Here is a 24,203-nt window from a genome sequence, read left to right on the forward strand (position 1 = left end):
TGGTTATATTACCTGGCGACTGTTACCTGGTTATATTACCTGATGACTGTTACCTGATGACTGTTACCTGGCTATATTACCTGATGACTGTTACCTGGCTATATTACCTGACGACTGTTACCTGGCTATATTACTGATGACTGTTACCTGGTTATATTACCTGACGACTGTTACCTGGTTATATTACCTGACGACTGTTACCTGGTTATATTACCTGACGACTGTTACCTGGTTATATTACCTGACCTGGTTATATATGACGACTGTTACCTGGTTATATTACCTGATGACTGTTACCTGGTTATATTACCTGACGACTGTTACCTGGTTATATTACTAATTGCATGTGGGGTATAGAGATGAGGGACCTTACAGATAATTGTATGTGTGGGGTACAGAGATGAGGGACCTTACAGATAATTGTATGTGTGGGGAACAGAGATGAGGGACCTTACAGATAATTGTATGTGTGGGGTACAGAGATGAGGGACCTTACAGATAACAGTGGGTTAACTGCTTGTTCAGGGGGCAGAACGACAGATTTGTACCTTGTCAGCTGGGGATTTGAACTTGCAACCTTCCGGTTACTAGTACCAACACTCTAACCGCTAGGCTACCCTGCCGCCCAATATCTTCTGAAGGCTTTGTTAAAGGACTAGGTGCTATTTTGGGAAGCAGTCAATCACATGTTGATTAAATGAAACACGTCCATCACCTACAGAACAACAATATTGCAGTGAATTGCTACAAAAGGCTATTCTATGTACAGGAAGTCAATGAGACAGCTGAATGCATACCGATTGTTCCAACATTTATTTCATATTTCCTCTCAACAGTTGTTGTATCCAAAACACACAGTGTATATCTCTTATACAAATCTATACAACATGTTTCAATTGCATCAATGTTGATTCGTAGTAGCAGTAGTAGTGCACTAATTCACTTTCCAACAAGGATAGTGTATCAAGAAATATATGCAGAACAATACAGATAAATCAACAATACAGTAAAAAGATAACAATAAAAAAGTGGTTCTCCATATAATGAAACAAAATAATTTAAAATAAATACAAACCTAGTTATTTACACTTCATTCAATACATTATTACAAAACATCTGAACTAAATTCATACAAATAGGAGGGTCCCCCCAGACACTCTGGTTATATACACCCAGGTCCCCCAGATTCAGTCTAGTAGTCTGGACACTCTGGTCATATACACCCAGATTCAGTTCAGTAGTCTGGTTATATAAACCCAGATTCAGTCTAGTAGTCTGGTTATATAAACCCAGATTCAGTCTAGTAGTCTGGTTATATAAACCCAGATTCAGTCTAGTAGTCTGGTTATATAAACCCAGATTCAGTCTAGTGTCTGGTTATATACACCCAGATTCAGTCTAGTAGTCTGGTTATATACACCCAGATTCAGTCTAGTAGTCTGGACACTGGTCATATAAACCCAGATTCAGTCTAGTAGTCTGGTTATATACACCAGATTCAGTCTAGTAGTCTGGACACTGGTCATATAAACCCAGATTCAGTCTAGTAGTCTGGTCACTTCACCCAGATTGGTTATATAAACCCAGATTCAGTCTAGTAGTCTGGTTATATACACCCAGATTCAGTCTGTAGTCTGGTCATATACACCCAGATTCAGTCTGGTAGTCTGGTCATATACACCCAGATTCAGTCTAGTAGTCTGGACACTCTGGTTATATAAACCTAGGTTCAGTCTAGTAGTCTGGACACTCTGGTTATATACACCCAGATTCAGTCTAGTAGTCTGGTCTGGTTATTTATATACACCCAGATTCAGTCTAGTAGTCTGACACTCTGGTCATATACACCCAGATTCAGTCTAGTAATCTGGACACTCTGGTTATATAAACCCAGATTCCAGTCTAGTAGTCTGGACACTCTGGTCATATAAACCCAGATTCAGTCTAGTAGTCTGGACACATAAAACCCAGATTCAGTCTAGTAGTCTGGACACTCTGGTTATATACACCCAGATTCAGTCTAGTAGTCTGGACACTCTGGTTATATAAACCAGATTCAGTCTAGTAGTCTGGACACTCTGGTTATATAAACCCAGATTCAGTCCAGTAGTCTGGACACATAAACCCAGATTCAGTCTAGTAGTCTGGACACTCTGGTTATATACACCCAGATTCAGTCTAGTAGTCTGGACACTCTGGTTATATAAACCCAGATTCAGTCTAGTAGTCTGGACACATAAACCCAGATTCAGTCTAGTAGTCTGGACACTCTGGTTATATAAACCCAGATTCAGTCCAGTAGTCTGGACACATAAACCCAGATTCAGTCTAGTAGTCTGACATTTATATAAACCCAGATTCAGTCTAGTAGTCTGGACACTGGTTATTTATATAAACCCAGATTCAGTCTAGTAATCTGGACACTCTGGTTATATACACCCAGATTCAGTCTAGTAGTCTGGACACTGGTCATATAAACCCAGATTCAGTCTAGTAGTCACGGACACTCTGGTTATATAAACCCAGATTCAGTCTAGTAGTCTGACACTCTTGGTTATATAAACCCAGATTCAGTCCAGTAGTCTGGACACATAAACCCAGATTCAGTCTAGTAGTCTGACACTCTGGTTACATAAACCCAGATTCAGTCTAGTAGTCTGACACTCTGGTTATATACACCCAGATTCAATCTAGTAGTCTGACACTCTGGTCATATAAACCCAGATTCAGTCTAGTAGTCTGGACACTGGTCATATAAACCCATAACAATTGATTGTCTACCTATCTCCAGTGGTTGGGCTATAGGCTGTGAAGCTTCTGTCACTGTTGACATCACAGTCTGTCCCCAATATATTCCTCCCAAGGGTCTGGCCTATGTAGTGCAATTACATACAGAATAGGGTACTATTGGGGGGGCAGTGTGGATCAGTGTAGTATGCTGCCATGACATCCTATCCCCTAGAGCTGTGCACTATTTATATTTTTTATTTTACCAGGTAGGTTGACTGAGAACACATTCTCATTTACAGCAACAACCTGGGGAATAGTTACAAAACTGTTAGAACAGGTACTATATGGTCGGGTAGATGTGGTGCCATTTGGGGACATAGTAGGTTCAGACTGTGCTGTGTGTCAGTGTTGTCATATCTTCCCTCAGAGACAAAAGGTAGGGAACTACATAGGGAATAGGGCGCTGTTTAGCACATAGTGTGTCAATGGTGTTATCTCTTCCCCCAGAAGTCATCCTTCCTCCTCTTAAAGAAGTGCACTAAATAGGGATTGGCGCCCAAACAGGGACTTGTACCCTGGACCTCAGTGTTTCCTGTTATCTCTTCCCCCAAAAGTGGTCCTTCCTCCTCTGGGCTCGGTCCAGGACCTGGGAGGCCATAGAGCAGGACGCTGCTGACCTGGATGAGATCTGGGACATCCTGTCATCTGGAGGGTCACCAAGGGTCAGGGGTCAGAGGTTAGCCAGGTCGGGAGAGAGTGATCGGCTGACTCCCAAAGATTTAGAACCTCAGCTATCCTTTATGTTTTATGTCATGGAAATATTGAAGCAAATGTCTCATTTTTATTTCATGTAAGAGGGGTGTCACTTCCCTTTATCAAGACTTTAACACTGAAATTACCCCTAAGTCTGACTTTAACACTGAAATGACCCCTAAGCCTGACTTTAACACTGAAATGACCCCTAAGCCTGCCTTTAACACTGAAATGACCCCTAAGCCTGACTTTAACACTGAAATGACCCTAAGCCTGCCTTTAACACTGAAATGACCCCTAAACCTGCCTTTTAACACTGAAATGACCCCTAAACCTGCCTTTAACACTGAAATGACCCCTAAGCCTGAAATGACCCCCTAAGCCTGCCTTTAACACTGAAATGACCCCTAAACCTGCCTTTAACCTTCATTATCAGACTAATGTGAGGAAGCTTGTTCCTACTACATTACCTTCATTATCAGACTAATGTGAGGAAGCTTGTTATTGCTACATTACCTTCATTATCAGACTAATGTGAGGAAGCTTGTTCCTACTACATTACCTTCATCATCAGTTCCACAGCCACCACCAGGACACAGCAGCAGCTCAGACGTCCTCAGGCCTAAATTACCTAGAGTAGAAGACAATGGACGCCTGTTCATTTAGTTGTTGTTGTTTATGGATTACATGTGAATGTCTAGATAACAGTACATTTTTAGCGTTCCATGTTATTACACACGATGCACAATACTTCTGCAGTTATAGCCTGTTGTCTTCCAATCAACTCCATAGTAGTTTCTACCCCAGATGTTTCTTATCCCAGGTGTTTCTACCTCCGGTGCTTCTTATCCCAGGTGTTTCTACCCCAGTGTGTTTCTACCCCAGGTGTTTCTACCTCCGGTGTTCTACCCCAGGTGTTTCTACCCCAGGTGTTTCTTATCCCAGGTGTTTCTACCTCCAGTGTTTTCTACCCAGAGTGTTTCTACCCCAGGTGTTTCTACCCCAGGTGTTTCTACCTCCGGTGCTTCTTATCCCAGGTGTTTCTTATCCCAGGTGCTTCTACCCCAGGTGTTTCTTATCCCAGGTGTTTCTTATCCCAGGTGTTTCTACCCCAGGTGTTTCTACCTCAGGTGTTTCTACCCCAGGTGTTTCTACCCCCAGGTGTTTCTACCCCAGGTGTTTCTACCTCCGGTGCTTCTTATCCCAGGTGTTTCTTATCCCAGGTGCTTCTACCCCAGGTGTTTCTTATCCCAGGTGTTTCTTATCCAGGTGTTTCTACCCCAGGTGTTTCTACCCCAGGTGTTTCTACCCAGGTGTTTCTTATCCCAGGTGTTTCTTATCCCGGTGTTTCTACCCCAGGTGTTTCTACCCCAGGTGTTTCTTATCCCAGGTGTTTCTACCCCAGGTGCTTCTTATCCCAGGTGTTTCTACCCCAGGTGTTTCTTACCCCAGGTGTTTCTTACCCCAGGTGTTTCTTACCCAGGTGTTTCTACCCCAGGTGTTTCTACCCCAGGTGTTTCTTATCCCAGGTGCTTCTTATCCCAGGTGTTTCTACCCCAGGTGTTTCTACCCCAGGTGTTTCTTATCCAGGTGTTTCTACCCCAGGTGTTTCTTATCCCAGGTGTTTCTACCCCAGGTGTTTCTGGTGTTTCCACCCCAGGTGTTTCTACCCCAGGTGTTTCTACCCCAGGTGTTTCTACCCCAGGTGTTTCTTATCCCAGGTGTTTCTTATCCCAGGTGTTTCTACCCCAGGTGTTTCTACCCAGGTGTTTCTTATCCCAGGTGTTTCTACCCCAGGTGCTTCTTATCCCAGGTGTTTCTTACCCCAGGTGTTTCTTACCCCAGGTGTTTCTTACCCAGGTGTTTCTACCCCAGGTGTTTCTTATCCCAGGTGCTTCTTATCCCAGGTGTTTCTACCCCAGGTGTTTCTACCCCAGGTGTTTCTTATCCCAGGTGTTTCTACCCCAGGTGTTTCTACCCCAGGTGTTTCTTATCCCAGGTGTTTCTACCCCAGGTGTTTCTGGTGTTTCCACCCCAGGTGTTTCTACCCCAGGTGTTTCCACCCAGGTGTTTCTACCCCAGGTGTTTCCGCCCAGGTGTTTCTTACCCCAGGTGTTTCTTACCCCAGGTGTTTCTTACCCCAGGTGTTTCTTATCCCAGGTGTTTCTTACCCCAGGTGTTTCTACCCCAGGTGTTTCTTATCCCAGGTGTTTCTACCCCAGGTGTTTCTACCCCAGGTGTTTCTACCCCAGGTGTTTCTTACCCCAGGTGTTTCTACCCCAGGTGTTTCTTACCCCAGGTGTTTCTTATCCCAGGTGTTTCTACCCCAGGTGTTTCTACCCCAGGTGTTTCTACCCCAGGTGTTTCTACCCCAGGTGTTTCTTATCCCAGGTGTTTCTACCCCAGGTGTTTCTACCCCAGGTGTTTCTACCCCAGGTGTTTCTACCCCAGGTGTTTCTTATCCCAGGTGTTTCTACCCCAGGTGTTTCTACCCCAGGTGTTTCTTATCCCAGGTGTTTCTACCCCAGGTGTTTCTACCTCTGGTGCTTCTTATCCCAGGTGTTTCTACCCCAGGTGTTTCTACCCCAGGTGTTTCTACCCCAGGTGTTTCTTATCCCAGGTGTTTCTACCCCAGGTGTTTCTACCCCAGGTGTTTCTTATCCCAGGTGTTTCTACCCCAGGTGTTTCTACCCCAGGTGTTTCTTATCCCAGGTGTTTCTACCCAGGTGTTTCTACCCCAGGTGTTTCTTATCCCAGGTGTTTCTTATCCCAGGTGTTTCTACCCCAGGTGTTTCCACCCCAGGTGTTTCTACCCCAGGTGTTTCTTATCCCAGGTGTTTCTACCCTAGGTGTTTCTACCCCAGGTGTTTCTTATCCCAGGTGTTTCTACCCCAGGTGTTTCTACCCCAGGTGTTTCTTATCCCAGGTGTTTCTACCCCAGGTGTTTCTTATCCCAGGTGTTTCTACCCCAGGTGTTTCTACCCCAGGTGTTTCTTATCCCAGGTGTTTCTTATCCCAGGTGTTTCTACCCCAGGTGTTTCTGGTGTTTCCACCCAGGTGTTTCTACCCCAGGTGTTTCCACCCCAGGTGTTTCTACCCCAGGTGTTTCCACCCAGGTGTTTCTTATCCCAGGTGTTTCTTACCCCAGGTGTTTCTACCCCAGGTGTTTCTACCCCAGGTGTTTCTTATCCCAGGTGTTTCTTATCCCAGGTGTTTCTTATCCCAGGTGTTTCTTATCCCAGGTGTTTCTACCCCAGGTGTTTCTGGTGTTTCCACCCCAGGTGTTTCTACCCCAGGTGTTTCTACCCCAGGTGTTTCCACCCCAGGTGTTTCTACCCCAGGTGTTTCTTACCCCAGGTGTTTCTACCCCCAGGTGTTTCTACCCCAGGTGTTTCTTACCCCAGGTGTTTCTTACCCCAGGTGTTTCTACCCCAGGTGTTTCTACCCCAGGTGTTTCTTATCCCAGGTGTTTCTACCCCAGGTGTTTCCACCCCAGGTGTTTCCACCCCAGGTGTTTCTTATCCCAGGTGTTTCTACCCCAGGTGTTTCTACCCCAGGTGTTTCCACCCCAGGTGTTTCTTATCCCAGGTGTTTCTACCCCAGGTGTTTCTACCCCAGGTGTTTCCACCCCAGGTGTTTCTACCCCAGGTGTTTCTACCCCAGGTGTAGGCCTATTATTCTGAAAATAAACTGAATGGGGGTGGGGAGGGGGGTTCTGAAGTGGAGTCAGGAATGGAGGGAGACGTGAGGAAGAGAAAGAGGTGAAGGACTCTGGGAGAGAGAAAGGGAATTCCCCAATTGTGATACCCTGGCATCGACTTCTGTATCTTTTGTCCTGAGGAGAAAGAAGCAGCTAGGAACTACAACACTAGACAATATCTGGGCTGGCGGGAAGGAATGAGGAGCGGACTACAACAGATCTGGGACCAGGTTTTGTTATGCAACAGAAGAATATGCTGAGAAAAGCCACAAACTGTCAAGATGTCTCAGCAGTAGAGAGAGAGAGACCCCCCCCACAGGGACTCAGTCAAACAGACTGACCTATATACTGTAGGGGTGACGGAAACCTGACACATACACACCTCCCATCAACGGTAAATGACGCTCATTGTCACCTTTATATGAGCGTTTAAGTCTCAGAACTGTCTTTGATGAGGCAATGCAGTGTTTTTATTGGCCCAGAACTATTTGGGTGATGATGTGATGGGACAACGTCACACAGGTTGAACGAAAAGGCACAGATACAGCACAGATACAGCATCCCATATGCCAGTAATGTAAAAGTGGTTTGATCAGTCACAAACCAAGGAAATGTAGATGTTCGGGTTCAACTGCTGACGCTGTTCGTAGACAGACAGCACCACACTACCACACTACTACAGTACCACACTACTACAGCACCACACTACCACACTACTACAGTACCACACTACCACACTACTACAGCACCACACTACCACACTACTACAGTACCACACTACTACAGCACCACACTACTACAGCACCACACTACCCACACTACTACAGCACCACTACCACAGCACCACACTACCGCAGCACCACACTACCGCAGCACCACACTACCGCAGCACCACACTACCGCAGCACCACACTACCGCAGCACCACACTACCACAGCACCACTCTACCACAGCACCACTCTACCACAGCACCACTCTACCACAGCACCACACTACTACAGCACCACACTACTACAGCACCACACCACTGTACCAGGGGAGTCCTCAGGACAGTTACCGTTATGACAGACAGTACCACCAGGGAGGTCCTCGGGACAGTTACCGTTATGACAGATAGCACCACCAGGGAGGTCCTCAGGACAGTTACCGTTATGACAGACAGCACCACCAGGGAGGTCCTCAGGACAGTTACCGTTATGACAGACAGTACCACCAGGAGGTCCTCAGGACAGTTACCGTTATGACAGACAGTACCACCAGGGAGGTCCTCAGGACAGTTACCGTTAGACAGACAGCACCACCAGGGAGGTCCTCAGGACAGTTACCGTTATGACAGACAGTACCACCAGGGAGGTCCTCAGGACAGTTACCGTTATGACAGACAGTACCACCAGGGAGGTCCTCAGGACAGTTACCGTTATGACAGACAGTACCACCAGGAGGTCCTCAGGACAGTTACCGTTATGTTGGAACTCTGGTTCTCTGAGCGTCCCAGGGAGGTACCACCAGGGAGGTCCTCAGGACAGTTACCGTTATGTTGGAACTCTGGGTCTCTGAGCGTCCCCTGGATGCGGTTAACAGGTGCCGGGACGGCGCGTTGGGTTGTTTGCGCGAGGCCTCCAGTGGGGGATCAGGGGGGTCCTCCGGAGAGGTCTCCCCAGCCAGGGGTCCTCTCTCAGGGGGAGGGGGTCCACAGTAGTCACCCCAGCTGCAGGAGAGGACTGGGGCTGGTTCCGCTCCTCATTCTGATCGAGACACAACATCAGATTTTATTTATTAATTTTACCTTTATTTTACTAGGCAAGTCAGTTAAGAACACATTCTTATTTTCAATGACGGCCTGGGAACAGTGGGTTAACTGCCTGTTCAGGGGCAGAACGACAGATTTGTACCTTGTCAGCTCGGGGGTTTGAACTTGCAACCTTCCGGTTACTTCTCACCAAGGAGAAGCCTATAAATACTACAAGATGTATCTTCTCACCAAGGAGAAGCCTATAAATACTACAAGATGTATCTTCTCACCAAGGAGAAGCTCTACCCAACTATCCCAATATCCAGTGGTGTAGAATGTTACCTGTCTGGAGAGGTGTTTAAATGGGGAACGGGTTTTACCCAACGGAGGTTCACTTCTCTTCGCCCAGCCGTTCGCCTCCGTCTTAGGAGGAGACACCAGGATAGCACCTCCTGACAAGACATTAGACAAGGTGATCACGTTTACCTCTGTGGATCAATAAAGTTTTGTTTGTTTTTTTCAATTCAACACAGAACAGAAGTAATGAGCCATGCTTTGATCTTGACTGTGATATGTGGTTGTCTATCTACTAAACTGAATGGTGCTTTCTATAAGATGCTTTGGATAAGAGTGTCTGCTAAAATGATTCAATTTTCGTGTAAAATGTTGAAAACAGTGAGTTTAGTGTATTATATTGACGTGACCCATAACTGAACTGTGAAGATAAAAGAGTTTTTTGAAAAAGTGTAGGCTGGATGCAAGCTAAGGTGGGAAGATGATGAGTCTGACGTTTGTTTCCACTATCACCTAGTTTATGGTCATGGTGAAACTGCCTCAACACAGTAGTTTGTTGGTTTGTTTCCACTATCACCTAGTTTACGGTGAAACTGCCTCAACACAGTAGTTAGTGGGCTTGTTTCCACTATCACCTAGTTTATGGTCATGGTGAAACTGCTCATGGAGACAAACCCAGACTGGGTCGGACCACACACTGTTCCTGGAGACAAACCCAGACTGGGTCGGACCACATATTGTCCTGGAGACAAACCCAGACTGGGTCGGACCACACACTGTCCCTGGAGACAAACCCAGACTGGGTCGGACCACATATTGTCCCTGGAGACAAACCCAGACTGGATCGGACCACACATTGTCCCTGGAGACAAACCCAGACTGGGTCGGACCACATATTGTCCCCCTGGAGACAACCCAGACAGGGTCGGACCACACACTGTCCCTGGAGACAAACCCAGACTGGGTCGGACCACACATTGTCCCTGGAGACAAACCCAGACTGGATCGGACCACACACTGTCCCTGGAGACAAACCCAGACTGGGTCGGACAGAGACAACATACTGGGCCGGACCACACATTGTCCCTGGAGACAAACCCAGACTGGGTCGGACCACATATTGTCCCTGGAGACAAACCCAGACTGGGTCGGACCACACACTGTCCCTGGAGACAAACCCACACTGGACAGGACCACACACTGTCCCTGGAGACAAACCCAGACTGGGTCGGACCACATATTGTCCATGGAGACAAACCCAGACTGGGTCCCGGACCACACACTGTCGCTGGAGACAAACCCAGACTGGGTCGGACCACACATTGTCCCTGGAGACAAACCCACACTGGACAGGACCACATATTGTCCCTGGAGACAAACCCAGACTGGGTCGGACCACACACTGTCCCTGGAGACAAACCCAGACTGGGTCGGACCACACATTGTCCCTGGAGACAAACCCACACTGGACAGGACCACACATTGTCCCTGGAGACAAACCCAGACTGGGTCGGACCACATTGTCCCTGGAGACAAACCCAGACTGGGTCGGACCACACACTGTCCCTGGAGACAAACCCAGACTGGGTCAGGACCACATATTGTCCCTGGAGACAAACCCAGACTGGGTCGGACCACACACTGTCGCTGGAGACAAACCCAGACTGGGACAGGACCACACATTGTCCCTGGAGACAAACCCAGACTGGACAGGACCACACATTGTCCCTGGAGACAAACCCAGACTGGGTCGGACCACACACTGTCCCTGGAGACAAACCCAGACTGGGTCGGACCACACACTGTCCCTGGAGACAAAACCAGACTGGGTCGGACCACACACTGTCCCTGGAGACAAACCCAGACTGGGTCGGACCACACACACTGTCCCTGGAGACAAACCCAGACTGGGTGGGACCACACATTGTCCCTGGAGACAAACCCAGACTGGACAGGACTCACACATTGTCCCTGGAGACAAACCCAGACTGGACCACATATTGTCCCTGGAGACAAACCCAGATTGACCGGACCACACATTGTCCCTGGAGACAAACCCAGACAGGGCTGGATCACACACTGTCCCTGGATAATTTATTTGATTGGTACAAAAAGTAACCTTTTCTCAAAAACAAACATTTGAATAAAAAGTTTGTCACAAAAATAAAAACAATATGTCAACAATATATCTGCTATGTTACCAGTGGCTGAGTCACAGGTCGTGGTGAGTTCTCTGAACAGTAGCGATCCTTTGCAGTGTGGTGTGGGCATCCTGCCACCCTCTGGACCTGTGGGAGCCTGCTACAGACGCACGAACGATGGTCCCACCTCAGTCTGGAAAAAAACAAACAAGAAAGAGACAGACAGACAGACAGACAGACAGACAGACAGACAGACAGACAGACAGACAGACAGACAGACAGACAGACAGACAGACAGACAGACAGACAGACAGACAGACAGATGTTGAATCAACATGCAGTGAGGCAACACAACTGTGTCTCAAAAAATAGTAGCTCTTCGAAGTAAGTAACAAAATGATGATCGTCTCCAACATGGATATAAACAGAGTGGAGGTAACAGAACTGACCGTCTCCAATATGGATATAAACAGAGTGGAGGTAACAGAACTGACCGTCTCCTATATGGATATAAACAGAGTGGAGGTAACAGAACTGACCGTCTCCAATATGGATACAAACAGAGTGGAGGTAACAGAACTGACCGTCTCCAATATGGATACAAACAGAGTGGAGGTAACAGAACTGACCGTCTCCAATATGGATATAAACAGAGCCTCCTATATGGAGGTAACAGAACTGACCGTCTCCAATATGGATATAAACAGAGTGGAGGTAACAGAACTGACCGCTCTCCAATATGGATATAAACAGAGTGGAGGTAACAGAACTGACCGTCTCCAATATGGATATAAACAGAGGGAGGTAACAGAACTGACCGTCTCCAATGTGGATATAAACAGAGTGGAGGTAACAGAACTGACCGTCTCCAATATGGATATAAACAGAGTGGAGGTAACAGAACTGGACCGGGCCTCCAATATGGATATAAACAGAGTGGAGGTAACAGAACTCACCGTCTCCAATATGGATATAAACAGAGGGAGGTAACAGAACTGATCGTCTCCAATATGGATATAAACAGAGTGGAGGTAACAGAAACTGACCGTCTCCAATATGGATATAAACAGAGTGGGAGGTAACAGAACTCACCGTCTCCTATATGGATATAAACAGAGTGGAGGCACAGAACTGACACCGTCTCCAATATGGATATAAACAGAGTGGAGGTAACACAACTGACCGTCTCCTATATGGATATAAACAGAGTGGAGGTAACAGAACTGACCGTCTCCAATATGGATATAAACAGAGTGGAGGTAACACAACTGACCGTCTCTATATGGATATAAACAGAGTGGAGGCACAGAGAACTCAAAGCCACTCAGTGAAAAAGCAGAAATCAACAGGAAATGGAGAGGGAATGAAACAACCACATACTCATCCTTTCTCTCATCCTTTTCTCTCATCCTTTCTCCTTGTCCTCTTCTTCCTCTCTCTCCTTCCCTGTTCCACCCCCAGCCCCTGTCTCCTCCTCCCAGGCTAGTTCCTCTGAACAGGCAGGTTAGAGGCTCCAGGGTTAAGGTGACCAGGGGGCCTGCTGTGTCCCCAGCCCCGGGGAGCTCCTTCTACTGGACACGGGGGTGAGGGGAGGGGGTCCGGCTACAGAGCTGGAGCTACTGTCAACCCTACAGACACAGGGAGAGGAGGAAGGAGGGGGAGGAGGGCGGGACACACAGAACATGACCTTGATAGGTCAGGATGTATGAAGACCCCAGTAAAGGACTCTCAGCATCAGTTTCCCTTACCCATATAGCTGGGGTCAACCCCCCATCTAGCTCTGTGGCTTCTACCCAGAAATATGTGGCTCTGCTTCTTAGTCTAATCATTTGGCTAGTCTTGATTTCAATTTCATTCTATACTTACAGAAGCCCGATTTTAAGGCTGAAATCCTGAGCCAGACATACTACACATCCAGCCCACACTAAAGACATGCTAATGTCATGCTATAGCCAGCTCTGTGGTCGGTCTCCTCACCTAGCGTAGCTCCAGAGCCTGGGGGTAGGACTCCTGTCTCCTCCCCGTCCTCGAACCTGTCCCAGAGCTGAGGTTAGAGGAGGAAGGGGTGGGGCCTTCCCACAGCTGGTTCTGGGTCCGACAGGATCTGGTTGAGGTGGAGGCGGGAGAAATGGGTCCCCCTCACGCCTGTCTGTAGGCCTCCGCCTCTACGAAGCCTTCCGCACCTGGGAGGATGGTTGATTGGTTGGTTGATAGCATTAATTTGATCATTAAAAGTAGCAGGCTGCTCCAGCCAGACAGGTGGGCCAGGGCTCAGTCACCACACAGATTCTTTACGTTATACAGGTGGAACCTAGTGGTCCGGCCTGGTGTCAGTCTGTTTCTACTCTCTCGCCAACTAACTTATTGAATCATCATACCAAAACATGTTTGGCTTTGCCAACAGAAATGGAGACGGCGAGATCTGGAGGCAGCACATTAACAGCATGTGGTAAGGGGGGGGCCTTGCAGTATCTGAGGCAGCACATTAACAGCAGATGGTAAGGGGGGGCCTTGCAGTATCTGAGGCAGCACATTACAGCATGTGGTAACGGGGGAGGGGGGCTTGCAGTATCTGAGGCAACACATTAACAGCATGTGGTAAGGGGGGGCTTGCAGTGTCTGAGGCAGCACATTAACAGCATGTGGTAAGGGGGGGCTTGCAGTGTCTGAGGCAGCACATTAACAGCATGTGGTAAGGGGGGGCTTGCAGTGTCTGAGGCAGCACATTAACAGCATGTGGTAAGGGGGGGCTTGCAGTGTCTGAGGCAGCACATTAACAGCATGTGGTAGGGGGGCTTGCAGTATCTGAGGCAGCACATTAACAGCATGTGGTAAGGGGGGGCCTTGCAGTGTCTGGGGCAGCACATTAACAGCATGTGGTAAGGGGGGGCCTTGCAGTATCTGAGGCAGCACATTAACAGCATGTGGTAAGGGGGGGCTGTAGGATCTGAGGCAGCACAGTAACAGCACATGGTAAGGGGGGGCTTGCAGGATCTGATCACAAAAATCAGAGCTCTGTGAGTTAACACTCTCCTCTGATACCGATCACAAAAATCAGAGCTCTGTGAATCAACACTTTCCTCTGATACTGATCACAAAAATCAGAGCTCTGTGAGTCAACACTTTCCTCTGATACTGATCACAGGTGTGTGGTAGAGAGATCTCAACACAGAAAGTGTTATCAATAGCTTTAAGACATACACAATGATGCAACAGATGACTGACTTTCATGCACACAAGCAAAGCCAGGACACGACACAACACACTGAGCTGGCATCTGGACCTAGACTGGCATCTGGACCTAGGCTGGCATCTGGAGCTAGGGTGGCATCTGGAGCTAGGCTGGCATCTGGACCTAGGCTGGCATCTGGACCTAGGCTGGCATCTGGACCTAGGCTGGCATCTGGACCTAGGCTGGCATCTGGACCTAGGCTGGCATCTGGACCTAGGCTGGCATCTGGACCTAGACTGGCATCTGGACCTAGACTGGCATCTGGACACAGTCTTCCTCCTCTGTCCTTATATAGTGCACTACTTTTGACCAGGACCCATAGGCCTCCAGTAGTGCAATTATAGGGAATAGACTGGTAGACTGGTAGACTGATAGACTGATATATTGGATAGCTAGCAGGACTTAGAGAAGGGTTGATGTGAACTACTTTTCAACAGAATCAATTAGAGGGAGGTTGGCACTGAAATTCAACAGAAAATCCTCATTCAGCTGAACAATAAAACATCTCTTTCTGTCCTCATTGATTTCCTCAAATTAAACTAGAGCCCACTTGAAATGACTTTGAGCCCGATCCTGAGGAACATCAGATCAATCAGACTTGGTCCAACTAATGGGCCTAAGAATTCCTTCATTATATTGGTGTGTATTAAACTACTTTACTTAGAAGACAAAACGGCAATCAGTCTCTGAAAGTTCTTCCACGTCTAGACTATATTTAGTACATTTCCATGAAGTTTATGGGCCAGGCTTCTACGTATCGTACAACACAAGGTACGGTTAACCACTCAGCATATTCAGGTTGAATGGAAGGAAGAACGCTGTCTAACCAACCTCCTGCTGACTCATTGTATTTATGCTGACATTGCCTGAAACACACACACACACACACACACACACACCGTGTTCTCATACAAGCACGCACACACACACGCACGCACACTCACAATTCATCTTTACAGCAAACTCAACAATCTCAGGCCTAGATCTCAGGTATGAGGCCTCTCTGAAACTCAACAATCTCAGGCCTAGATCTCAGGTATGAGGCCTCTCTGAAACTCAACAATCTCAGGCCTAGATCTCAGGTATGAGGCCTCTCTGAAACTCAACAATCTCAGGCCTAGATCTCAGGTATGAGGCCTCTCTGAAACTCAACAATCTCAGGCCTAGATCTCAGGTATGAGGCCTCTCTGAAACTCAACAATCTCAGGCCGAGATCTCAGGTATGAGGCCTCTCTGAAACTCAACAATCTCAGGCCTAGATCTCAGGTATGAGGCCTCTCTGAAACTCAACAATCTCAGGCCTAGATCTCAGGTATGAGGCCTCTCTGAAACTCAACAATCTCAGGCCTAGATCTCAGGTATGAGGCCTTTCTGAAACTCAACAATCTCAGGCCTAGATCTCAGGTATGAGGTCTCTCTGAAACTCAACAATCTCAGGCCGAGATCTCAGGTATGAGGTATCTCTGAAACTCAACAATCTCAGGCCGAGATCTCAGGTATGAGGCCTCTCTGAAACTCAACAATCTCAGGCCGAGATCTCAGGTATGAGGCCTCTCTGAAACTCAACAATCTCAGGCCGAGATCTCAGGTATGAGGCCTCTCTGAAACTCAACAATCTCAGGCCTAGATCTCAGGTATGAGGCCTCTCTGAAACTCAACAATCTCAGGCCTAGATCTCTGGTATGAGGCCTCTCTGAAACTCAACAATCTCAGGCCTAGATCTCTGGTATGAGGCCTCTCTGAAACTCAACAATCTCAGGCCTAGATCTCTGGTATGAGGCCTTTCTGAAACTCAACAATCTCAGGCCTAGATCTCTGGTATGAGGTCTTTCTGAAACTCAACAATCTCAGGCCTAGATCTCTGGTATGAGGCCTTTCTGAAACTCAACAATCTCAGGCCTAGATCTCTGGTATGAGGTCTTTCTGAAACTCAACAATCTCAGGCCTAGATCTCAGGTATGAGGCCTCTCTGAAACTCAACAATCTCAGGCCTAGATCTCAGGTATGAGGCCTCTCTGAAACTCAACAATCTCAGGCCGAGATCTCAGGTATGAGGCCTCTCTGAAACTCAACAATCTCAGGCCTAGATCTCAGGTATGAGGCCTCTCTGAAACTCAACAATCTCAGGCCTAGATCTCAGGTATGAGGCCTCTCTGAAACTCAACAATCTCAGGCCTAGATCTCAGGTATGAGGCCTTTCTGAAACTCAACAATCTCAGGCCTAGATCTCAGGTATGAGGTCTCTCTGAAACTCAACAATCTCAGGCCGAGATCTCAGGTATGAGGTATCTCTGAAACTCAACAATCTCAGGCCGAGATCTCAGGTATGAGGCCTCTCTGAAACTCAACAATCTCAGGCCGAGATCTCAGGTATGAGGCCTCTCTGAAACTCAACAATCTCAGGCCGAGATCTCAGGTATGAGGCCTCTCTGAAACTCAACAATCTCAGGCCTAGATCTCAGGTATGAGGTCTTTCTGAAACTCAACAATCTCAGGCCTAGATCTCTGGTATGGAGGCCTTTCTGAAACTCAACAATCTCAGGCCTAGATCTCTGGTATGAGGTCTTTCTGAAACTCAACAATCTCAGGCCTAGATCTCAGGTATGAGGCCTCTCTGAAACTCAACAATCTCAGGCCTAGATCTCAGGTATGAGGCCTCTCTGAAACTCAACAATCTCAGGCCTAGATCTCAGGTATGAGGCCTCTCTGAAACTCAACAATGGAAACTCTTTTGCCCATTGTATTGTTTCTAAGGTGGATACACAGGTGATCTGTTCACTCATGTATCATCACTCAGTTTGATGTAACCGTGAGAGAGAAGGAAGGGGAGTCATTGCCAATAGCCAAAAGAGAAGGTAGGTACAGTAAACAGCAGGAGGCTAGACCGCGTTACCTCGTGCTACCAAACTCGACTATGTTGACTGTCACGCCCCCTTGTAATGGAGGATGGGAAGAGAGAATGGGTTTAAGAGACTCCATATCAATGACATTTATTTCTTAGAGCCTGTAGGTCATTATTTAATACACAATCTACACTGACCTCTACTGTGGTAGACACTGTAGTAACCACTGACCTCCTCTCCTACTGTGGCAGACACTGCACAACTACACCGACCTCCCTCTCCTAGTGGCAGACACCGTAATAACCACTACTAGTGGTAGACACTGTATAACTACACTGACCCTCCCTCTCCTACTGTGGCAGACACTGCAATAACCACTGACCTCCCTCCTAGTGTGGTAGACCCTGCAGTAACTACACCGACCTCCTCTCCTAGTGGTAGACACCTCTCCTCTCTGCAATAACCACACTGACCTCCTCTCCTCCTAGTGGTGGACACTGCAATAACTACACTGACCCTCTCCTAGTGTGGTAGACACCGTAATAACTACACTGACCTCTCCTAGTGGTAGACACTGTAATAATTACACTGACCTCCTTCCTAGTGTGGTAGGGACCTCCCTCTCCTAGTGTGGTAGACAGGGTAATAACTACACTGACCTCCTCTCCTACTGTGGTAGACACTGTAATAACTACACTGACCTCCTCTCCTAGTGTGGTAGACACTGTAATAACTACACTGACCTCCTCTCCTACTGTGGTAGACACTGTAATAACTACACTGACCTCTCCTAGTGTGGTAGACAGGGTAATAACTACACTGACCTCCTCTCCTAGTGGTAGACACTGTAATAACTACACTGACCTCCTCTCCTAGTGTGGTAGACACTGTAATAACTACACTGACCTCCTCTCCTACTGTGGTAGACACTGTAATAACTACACTGGCCTCCTCTCCTAGTGTGGTAGACAGGGTAATAACTACACTGACCTCCTCTCCTAGTGTGGTAGACAGGGTAATAACTACACTGACCTCCTCTCCTACTGTGGTAGACACTGTAATAACTACACTGACCTCCTCTCCTAGTGTGGTAGACACTGTAATAACTACACTGACCTCCTCTCCTACTGTGGTAGACACTGTAATAACTACACTGACCTCCTCTCCTAGTGTGGTAGACAGGGTAATAACTACACTGACCTCCTCTCCTAGTGTGGTAGACAGGGTAATAACTACACTGACCTCCTCTCCTAGTGTGGTAGACAGGGTAATAACTACACTGACCTCCTCTCCTACTGTGGTAGACACTGTAATAACTACACTGACCTCCTCTCCTAGTGTGGTAGACACTGTAATAACTACACTGACCTCCTCTCCTAGTGTGGTAGACACTGTAATAACTACACTGACCTCCTCTCCTACTGTGGTAGACACTGTAATAACTACACTGACCTCCTCTCCTAGTGTGGTAGACACTGTAATAACTACACTGACCTCCTCTCCTAGTGTGGTAGACACTGTAATAACTACACTGACCTCCTCTCCTACTGTGGTAGACACTGTAATAACTACACTGACCTCCTCTCCTAGTGTGGTAGACACTGTAATAACTACACTGACCTCCTCTCCTACTGTGGTAGACACTGTAATAACTACACTGACCTCCTCTCCTAGTGTGGTAGACAGGGTAATAACTACACTGACCTCCTCTCCTAGTGTGGTAGACAGGGTAATAACTACACTGACCTCCTCTCCTAGTGTGGTAGACAGGGTAATAACTACACTGACCTCCTCTCCTACTGTGGTAGACACTGTAATAACTACACTGACCTCCTCTCCTAGTGTGGTAGACACTGTAATAACTACACTGACCTCCTCTCCTAGTGTGGTAGACACTGTAATAACTACACTGACCTCCTCTCCTACTGTGGTAGACACTGTAATAACTACACTGACCTCCTCTCCTAGTGTGGTAGACACTGTAATAACTACACTGACCTCCTCTCCTAGTGTGGTAGACACTGTAATAACTACACTGACCTCCTCTCCTACTGTGGTAGACACTGTAATAACTACACTGACCTCCTCTCCTAGTGTGGAAGCCTTGACCCAGGCGCCGTCCTTATATATGTAGTTCAGCGGAGAGCGGAAGTTGGCATTATACTCTGATTTCACCTTTCTGGAGAGAGAGAGACAGAAATACACAGAGACAGGCCAAGTCAGATAATGTATATTCAGTGATCGTTTAGCATTGCACTTGGCATTATGATTTAGAAACTAAAATGTATTAGTTGAATAGGCCGCATGTGAATAACCAAAGTCTGCTGCTGTCCATTGGAGAAGTTCCGTGTGTGTGAGTGAGAGAGAGCAGAGAGAGTGTGCAGAGAGAGTGTGAGTGAGTGAGTGAGTGAGTGAGTGAGTGAGTGAGTGAGTGCAGAAAGAGTGTGCAGAGAGAGAGTGTACAGAGAGAGTGAGTGAGAATGTGCAGAGAGAGAGTGTGCAGAGAGAGAGAGTGCAGAGAGAGAGAGAGAGAGAGAGAGAGATGCAGAGAGAGAGTGCAGAGAGAGAGAGAGAGAGAGAGAGAGTGCAGAGAGAGAGAGTGCAGAGAGAGAGAGAGAGAGAGAGAGAGAGTGCAGAGAGAGAGAGTGCAGAGAGAGAGAGAGAGAGAGAGAGAGAGAGAGAGAGAGAGCAGTGTTACCGGTAATTATTACCAAAATACTGCATGACACATAGCAGGAAGTGAAGATGGAAAGAGACAGTATACAATACATGAGAGAGTTCCTATTACTGACAGGTTGCCTCTCTCTTTCCCCTCCTACTTCCGCTTCCCCACCCCTGACCCCTGACCTCTGACTCCAGGTGAAGTTTCCCAAAGGGACAGGTCTAGGATCAGCTCCCCCTAATCCTACCCTTAACGGTTAGTGGGAAGAATGCTAAATGAACCCAGGATCAGCGTGTCGTGGTAACTTCACCCTACAACATACCCTGTCATCACAACTAACTGGCTGATCTCACCTGTGGGGGAGATGTGCCTTCTGGGAGCTCTGTGACTTCACTTCCTGGTCCGCCAGCTGCTCCCGAGGCTGTGGAAGTGGAATGTTCTCCTCTACGATGCTGGACTCTCTTTCTTCCCTCTTCTTCTTCCGCTTGCTCTGATGTCATCATCGCAGCAGAACAGAACAGAGCCATTCCTAAATGTCACGTCGGTCCAAATGGCACCCTATTCCCTACATAGTGCACTACTTTTGACCAGAGCCCTATATAGGGGGCGGCAGGGTAGCCTAGTGGTTAGAGCGTTGGACTAGTAAGTTGCAAGTTGCAAGCTCAAATCCCCGAGCTGACAAGGTACAAATCTGTCGTTCTGCCCCTGAACAGGCAGTTAACCCACAGTTCCCAGGCCGTCATTGAAAATAAGAATTTGTTCTTAACTGACTTGCCTGGTTAAATAAAGGCAAAATTTAAAAAAAAAATTAATAGGGAATAGGGTGCCATTTGGGATGCAATCCAGTCAGTCAGTCAGAGGAACCTGGGTGTAAAACCAGTGGAACCAGTATGGAAATACCACCAAATACCACCAAACCTCCTGTACACTCCAGTGGGTGTATCCAGCGTGGCATGTGGAGAACATTCTCTAAATAACTGCTTTATTTACTTCCATATGGGACGTTCTAGGTGTTCATTGTATTCCTCTTTCATATTGGACATTCTAGGTGTTCATTGTATTCCCCTTTCATATTGGACGTTCTAGGTGTTTATTGTATTCCTCTTTCATATTGGACGTTCTAGGTGTTCATTGTATTCCTCTTTCATATTGGACGTTCTAGGTGTTCATTGTATTCCCCTTTCATATTGGACGTTCTAGGTGTTCATTGTATTTCTCTTTCATATTGGACGTTCTAGGTGTTCATTGTATTCCTCTTTCATATTGGACATTCTAGGTGTTCATTGTATTCCTCTTTCATATTGGACGTTCTAGGTGTTCATTGTATTCCTCTTTCATATTGGACGTTCTAGGTGTTCATTGTATTCCTCTTTCATATTGGACGTTCTAGGTGTTCATTGTATTCCCCTTTCATATTGGACGTTCTAGGTGTGTATTGTATTCCTCTTTCATATTGGACGTTCTAGGTGTTCATTGTATTCCTCTTTCATATTGGACGTTCTAGGTGTTCATTGTATTCCTCTTTCATATTGGACGTTCTAGGTGTTCATTGTATTCCCCTTTCATATTGGACGTTCTAGGTGTTCATTGTATTCCCCTTTCATATTGGACGTTCTCGGTGTTCATTGTATTCCTCTTTCATATTGGACGTTCTAGGTGTTCATTTTATTCCTCTTTCATATTGGACGTTCTAGGTGTTCATTGTATTCCCTTTCATATTGGACGTTCTAGGTGTTCATTGTATTCCTCTTTCATATTGGACGTTCTAGGTGTTCATTGTATTCCTCAAGGGGGTTTTGAAATGTCAATAAACAGAGAAAACCTTGCTAGTCGATGTCCTAATTTCTCCTGATCTTCCCAGAAATCAGTGACAAATACGTGTTATAAGTAAGTAGGGCTATCTGCTTCCTTATTGAAATACAAAAGGTACCGTTGAAGATATTGCCAACGCTGGGAGTATTATATTGTGGCCTAATCTTGGCACCCAGAATCAGATCATGTTTGAGTGCTGGTCTCTGGCCAGCTACGACACGTTCAGTAAAGTCTGTCACACAAGAGGTTGAATAAATCGATTAACAGATCAAAGATTGAGTTGTAGTGTGGCGTGTGGACTGACTGGAACTCGGAAGTACCTTTGATGCTTTCTCGGGTGAAACGTTCTCTCTCTGGAACAGAGGCACCTGGTCCCCGTCTACATGGCTGCGTAGCCGTGGTCCTCTGGGAGGTGGAGAGGCTTTAAAGTTCCTGCTGTACTCGCTCTCCACCACCACCACCGGGTTAGACTTGAAAGGAGGGATGGAACGGTGGCTGGTGTACAGCATCTGAAGAAAACCATGCAGGAAATATACTGTAACTGTCATAGTTGATTCAAACTCAAATACTCTGCTGCCATCTACTGGCTGTTTGACAAAACAGCATCTCTGCTCCACAGCTTGGGGAGATAGCCTACCTCTCAAACTAGTCATTCGTTTTGAAAACCAGACCCTGGGCAACACACTGACTGACGTCTGGTTTTAATGATGGACTCTTTTGGTATAGAGGAATTACATCACTTCCTACGTCACGACTTTATCCTCTCGAATAAAATACTAAATAGTAGCTAGCAAGATGGAGATTCCGGAGGTTATAGTTCGCAAGTGGATACATACTCAGGTTGTACAACTGAATGCCTTCAACTGAAATGCGTCTTCCTCATTTAACCCCTCTGAATCAGAGAGGTGCGGGGGGGAGGCTGCCTTAATCAACATCCACATCTTTGGCACCCGGGGAACGGTAGGTTAACTGCCTTGTTAACCCACTGTTTTTACCTTGTCAGGTTACTGGCCCAATGCTCTAACCACTAGGCTGCCTGCCGCCCCAGTAGCTAGTTTACATCAACTACCTCAACTAAAACCACTGCAACGTTTGGTTTTGAATCACAGCGTTCTGGGCATGTCTGCCTCGTGATTTGTTAGGCGAGTCCCCACGACGTAGATAGTGATGTAGTTCCTCTAGGTCAACAGACTCCCTCATTAAAACCAGGTCCTAGTCACTGTGTTGCCCTCGGTCGGGTTTTCAACAGACCCTCATTAAAACCAGGTCCTAGTCACTGTGTTGTCCTCGGTCGGGTTTTCAACAGACTCCCTCATTAAAACCAGGTCCTAGTCACCGTGTTGCCCTCGGTCGGGTTTTCAACAGACCCTCATTAAAACCAGGCCCTAGTCACTGTGTTGCCCTCGGTCGGGTTTTCAACAGACCCTCATTAAAACCAGGTCCTAGTTACTGTGTTGCCCTCGGTCGGGTTTTCAACAGACCCTCATTAAAACCAGGTCCTAGTCACCGTGTTGTCCTCGGTCGGGTTTTCAACAGACCCTCATTAAAACCAGGCCCTAGTCACTGTGTTGCCCTCGGTCGGGTTTTCAAGACTAACTAGTAATGGGGCAGAAGGGGTGACAAACCCTGGGTTCAGGGTGTAACAACAAGCAGTGAATCATACTTAATACTTGTGCATTGGGCCCCTCTATGACCAGGAAATGCCTACACATGTCAAATGTGTGACTATCAGGGCTTTAACGTGGATGTTATGGAGGTTTGGGGTTGTCTGTTCAGACAAGATGAGGATATGAGTGGGACATCAGGGCTTTAACGTGGATGTTATGGAGGTTTGGGGTTGTATATATGTTCAGACAAGACGAGGATATGAGTGGGACATCAGGGCTTTAACGTGGATGTTATGGAGGTTTGGGGTTGTATATATGTTCAGACAAGACGAGGATATGAGTGGGACATCAGGGCTTTAACGTGGATGTTATGGAGGTTTGGGGTTGTATATGTTCAGACAAGACGAGGATATGAGTGGGACATCAGGGCTTTAACGTGGATGTTATGGAGGTTTGGGGTTGTATATACGTTCAGACAAGACGAGGATATGAGTGGGACATCAGGGCTTTAACGTGGATGTTATGGAGGTTTGGGGTTGTATATATGTTCAGACAAGATGAGGATATGAGTGGGACATCAGGGCTTTAACGTGGATGTTATGGAGGTTTGGGGTTGTATATATGTTCAGACAAGACGAGGATATGAGTGGAACAACAGGGCTTTAACGTGGATGTTATGGAGGTTTGGGGTTGTCTG

General features: G+C 47.0%; 1 protein-coding gene and 1 long non-coding RNA gene across 4 annotated transcripts; both read right to left on the bottom strand.

Annotated features, from left to right (window-relative positions):
- Positions 1–3,316: 3,316 nt before the first annotated feature.
- LOC135535393 (uncharacterized) lies at positions 3,317–9,362 on the bottom strand. Of its 3 annotated transcripts, none has more exons than XR_010454862.1 (3): positions 9,258–9,362; positions 4,046–4,114; positions 3,317–3,435 (listed from the first exon to the last, which is right to left on the bottom strand). It is a non-coding gene; the product is annotated as an uncharacterized LOC135535393 (long non-coding RNA). The 3 variants fall into 3 exon arrangements; XR_010454863.1 differs by lacking the exon at positions 9,258–9,362 and adding an exon at positions 8,714–8,778; XR_010454864.1 differs by lacking the exon at positions 9,258–9,362 and adding an exon at positions 8,643–8,660.
- Positions 9,363–16,935: 7,573 nt separating this feature from the next.
- On the bottom strand, positions 16,936–24,136 carry LOC135535394 (nuclear protein MDM1-like). The gene is made up of 4 exons (XM_064962069.1): positions 22,220–24,136; positions 20,441–20,577; positions 19,508–19,604; positions 16,936–16,965 (listed from the first exon to the last, which is right to left on the bottom strand). Exons 1-4 carry the CDS (start codon positions 22,550–22,552, stop codon positions 16,936–16,938), a joined length of 597 nt encoding a protein of 198 aa, XP_064818141.1. The 5' UTR covers positions 22,553–24,136.
- Positions 24,137–24,203: the final 67 nt, after the last annotated feature.

The sequence above is a fragment of the Oncorhynchus masou genome, unplaced genomic scaffold (genome assembly GCF_036934945.1).
Source record: "Oncorhynchus masou masou isolate Uvic2021 unplaced genomic scaffold, UVic_Omas_1.1 unplaced_scaffold_4872, whole genome shotgun sequence".
Classification (NCBI taxonomy): Eukaryota; Metazoa; Chordata; class Actinopteri; order Salmoniformes; family Salmonidae; genus Oncorhynchus; species Oncorhynchus masou.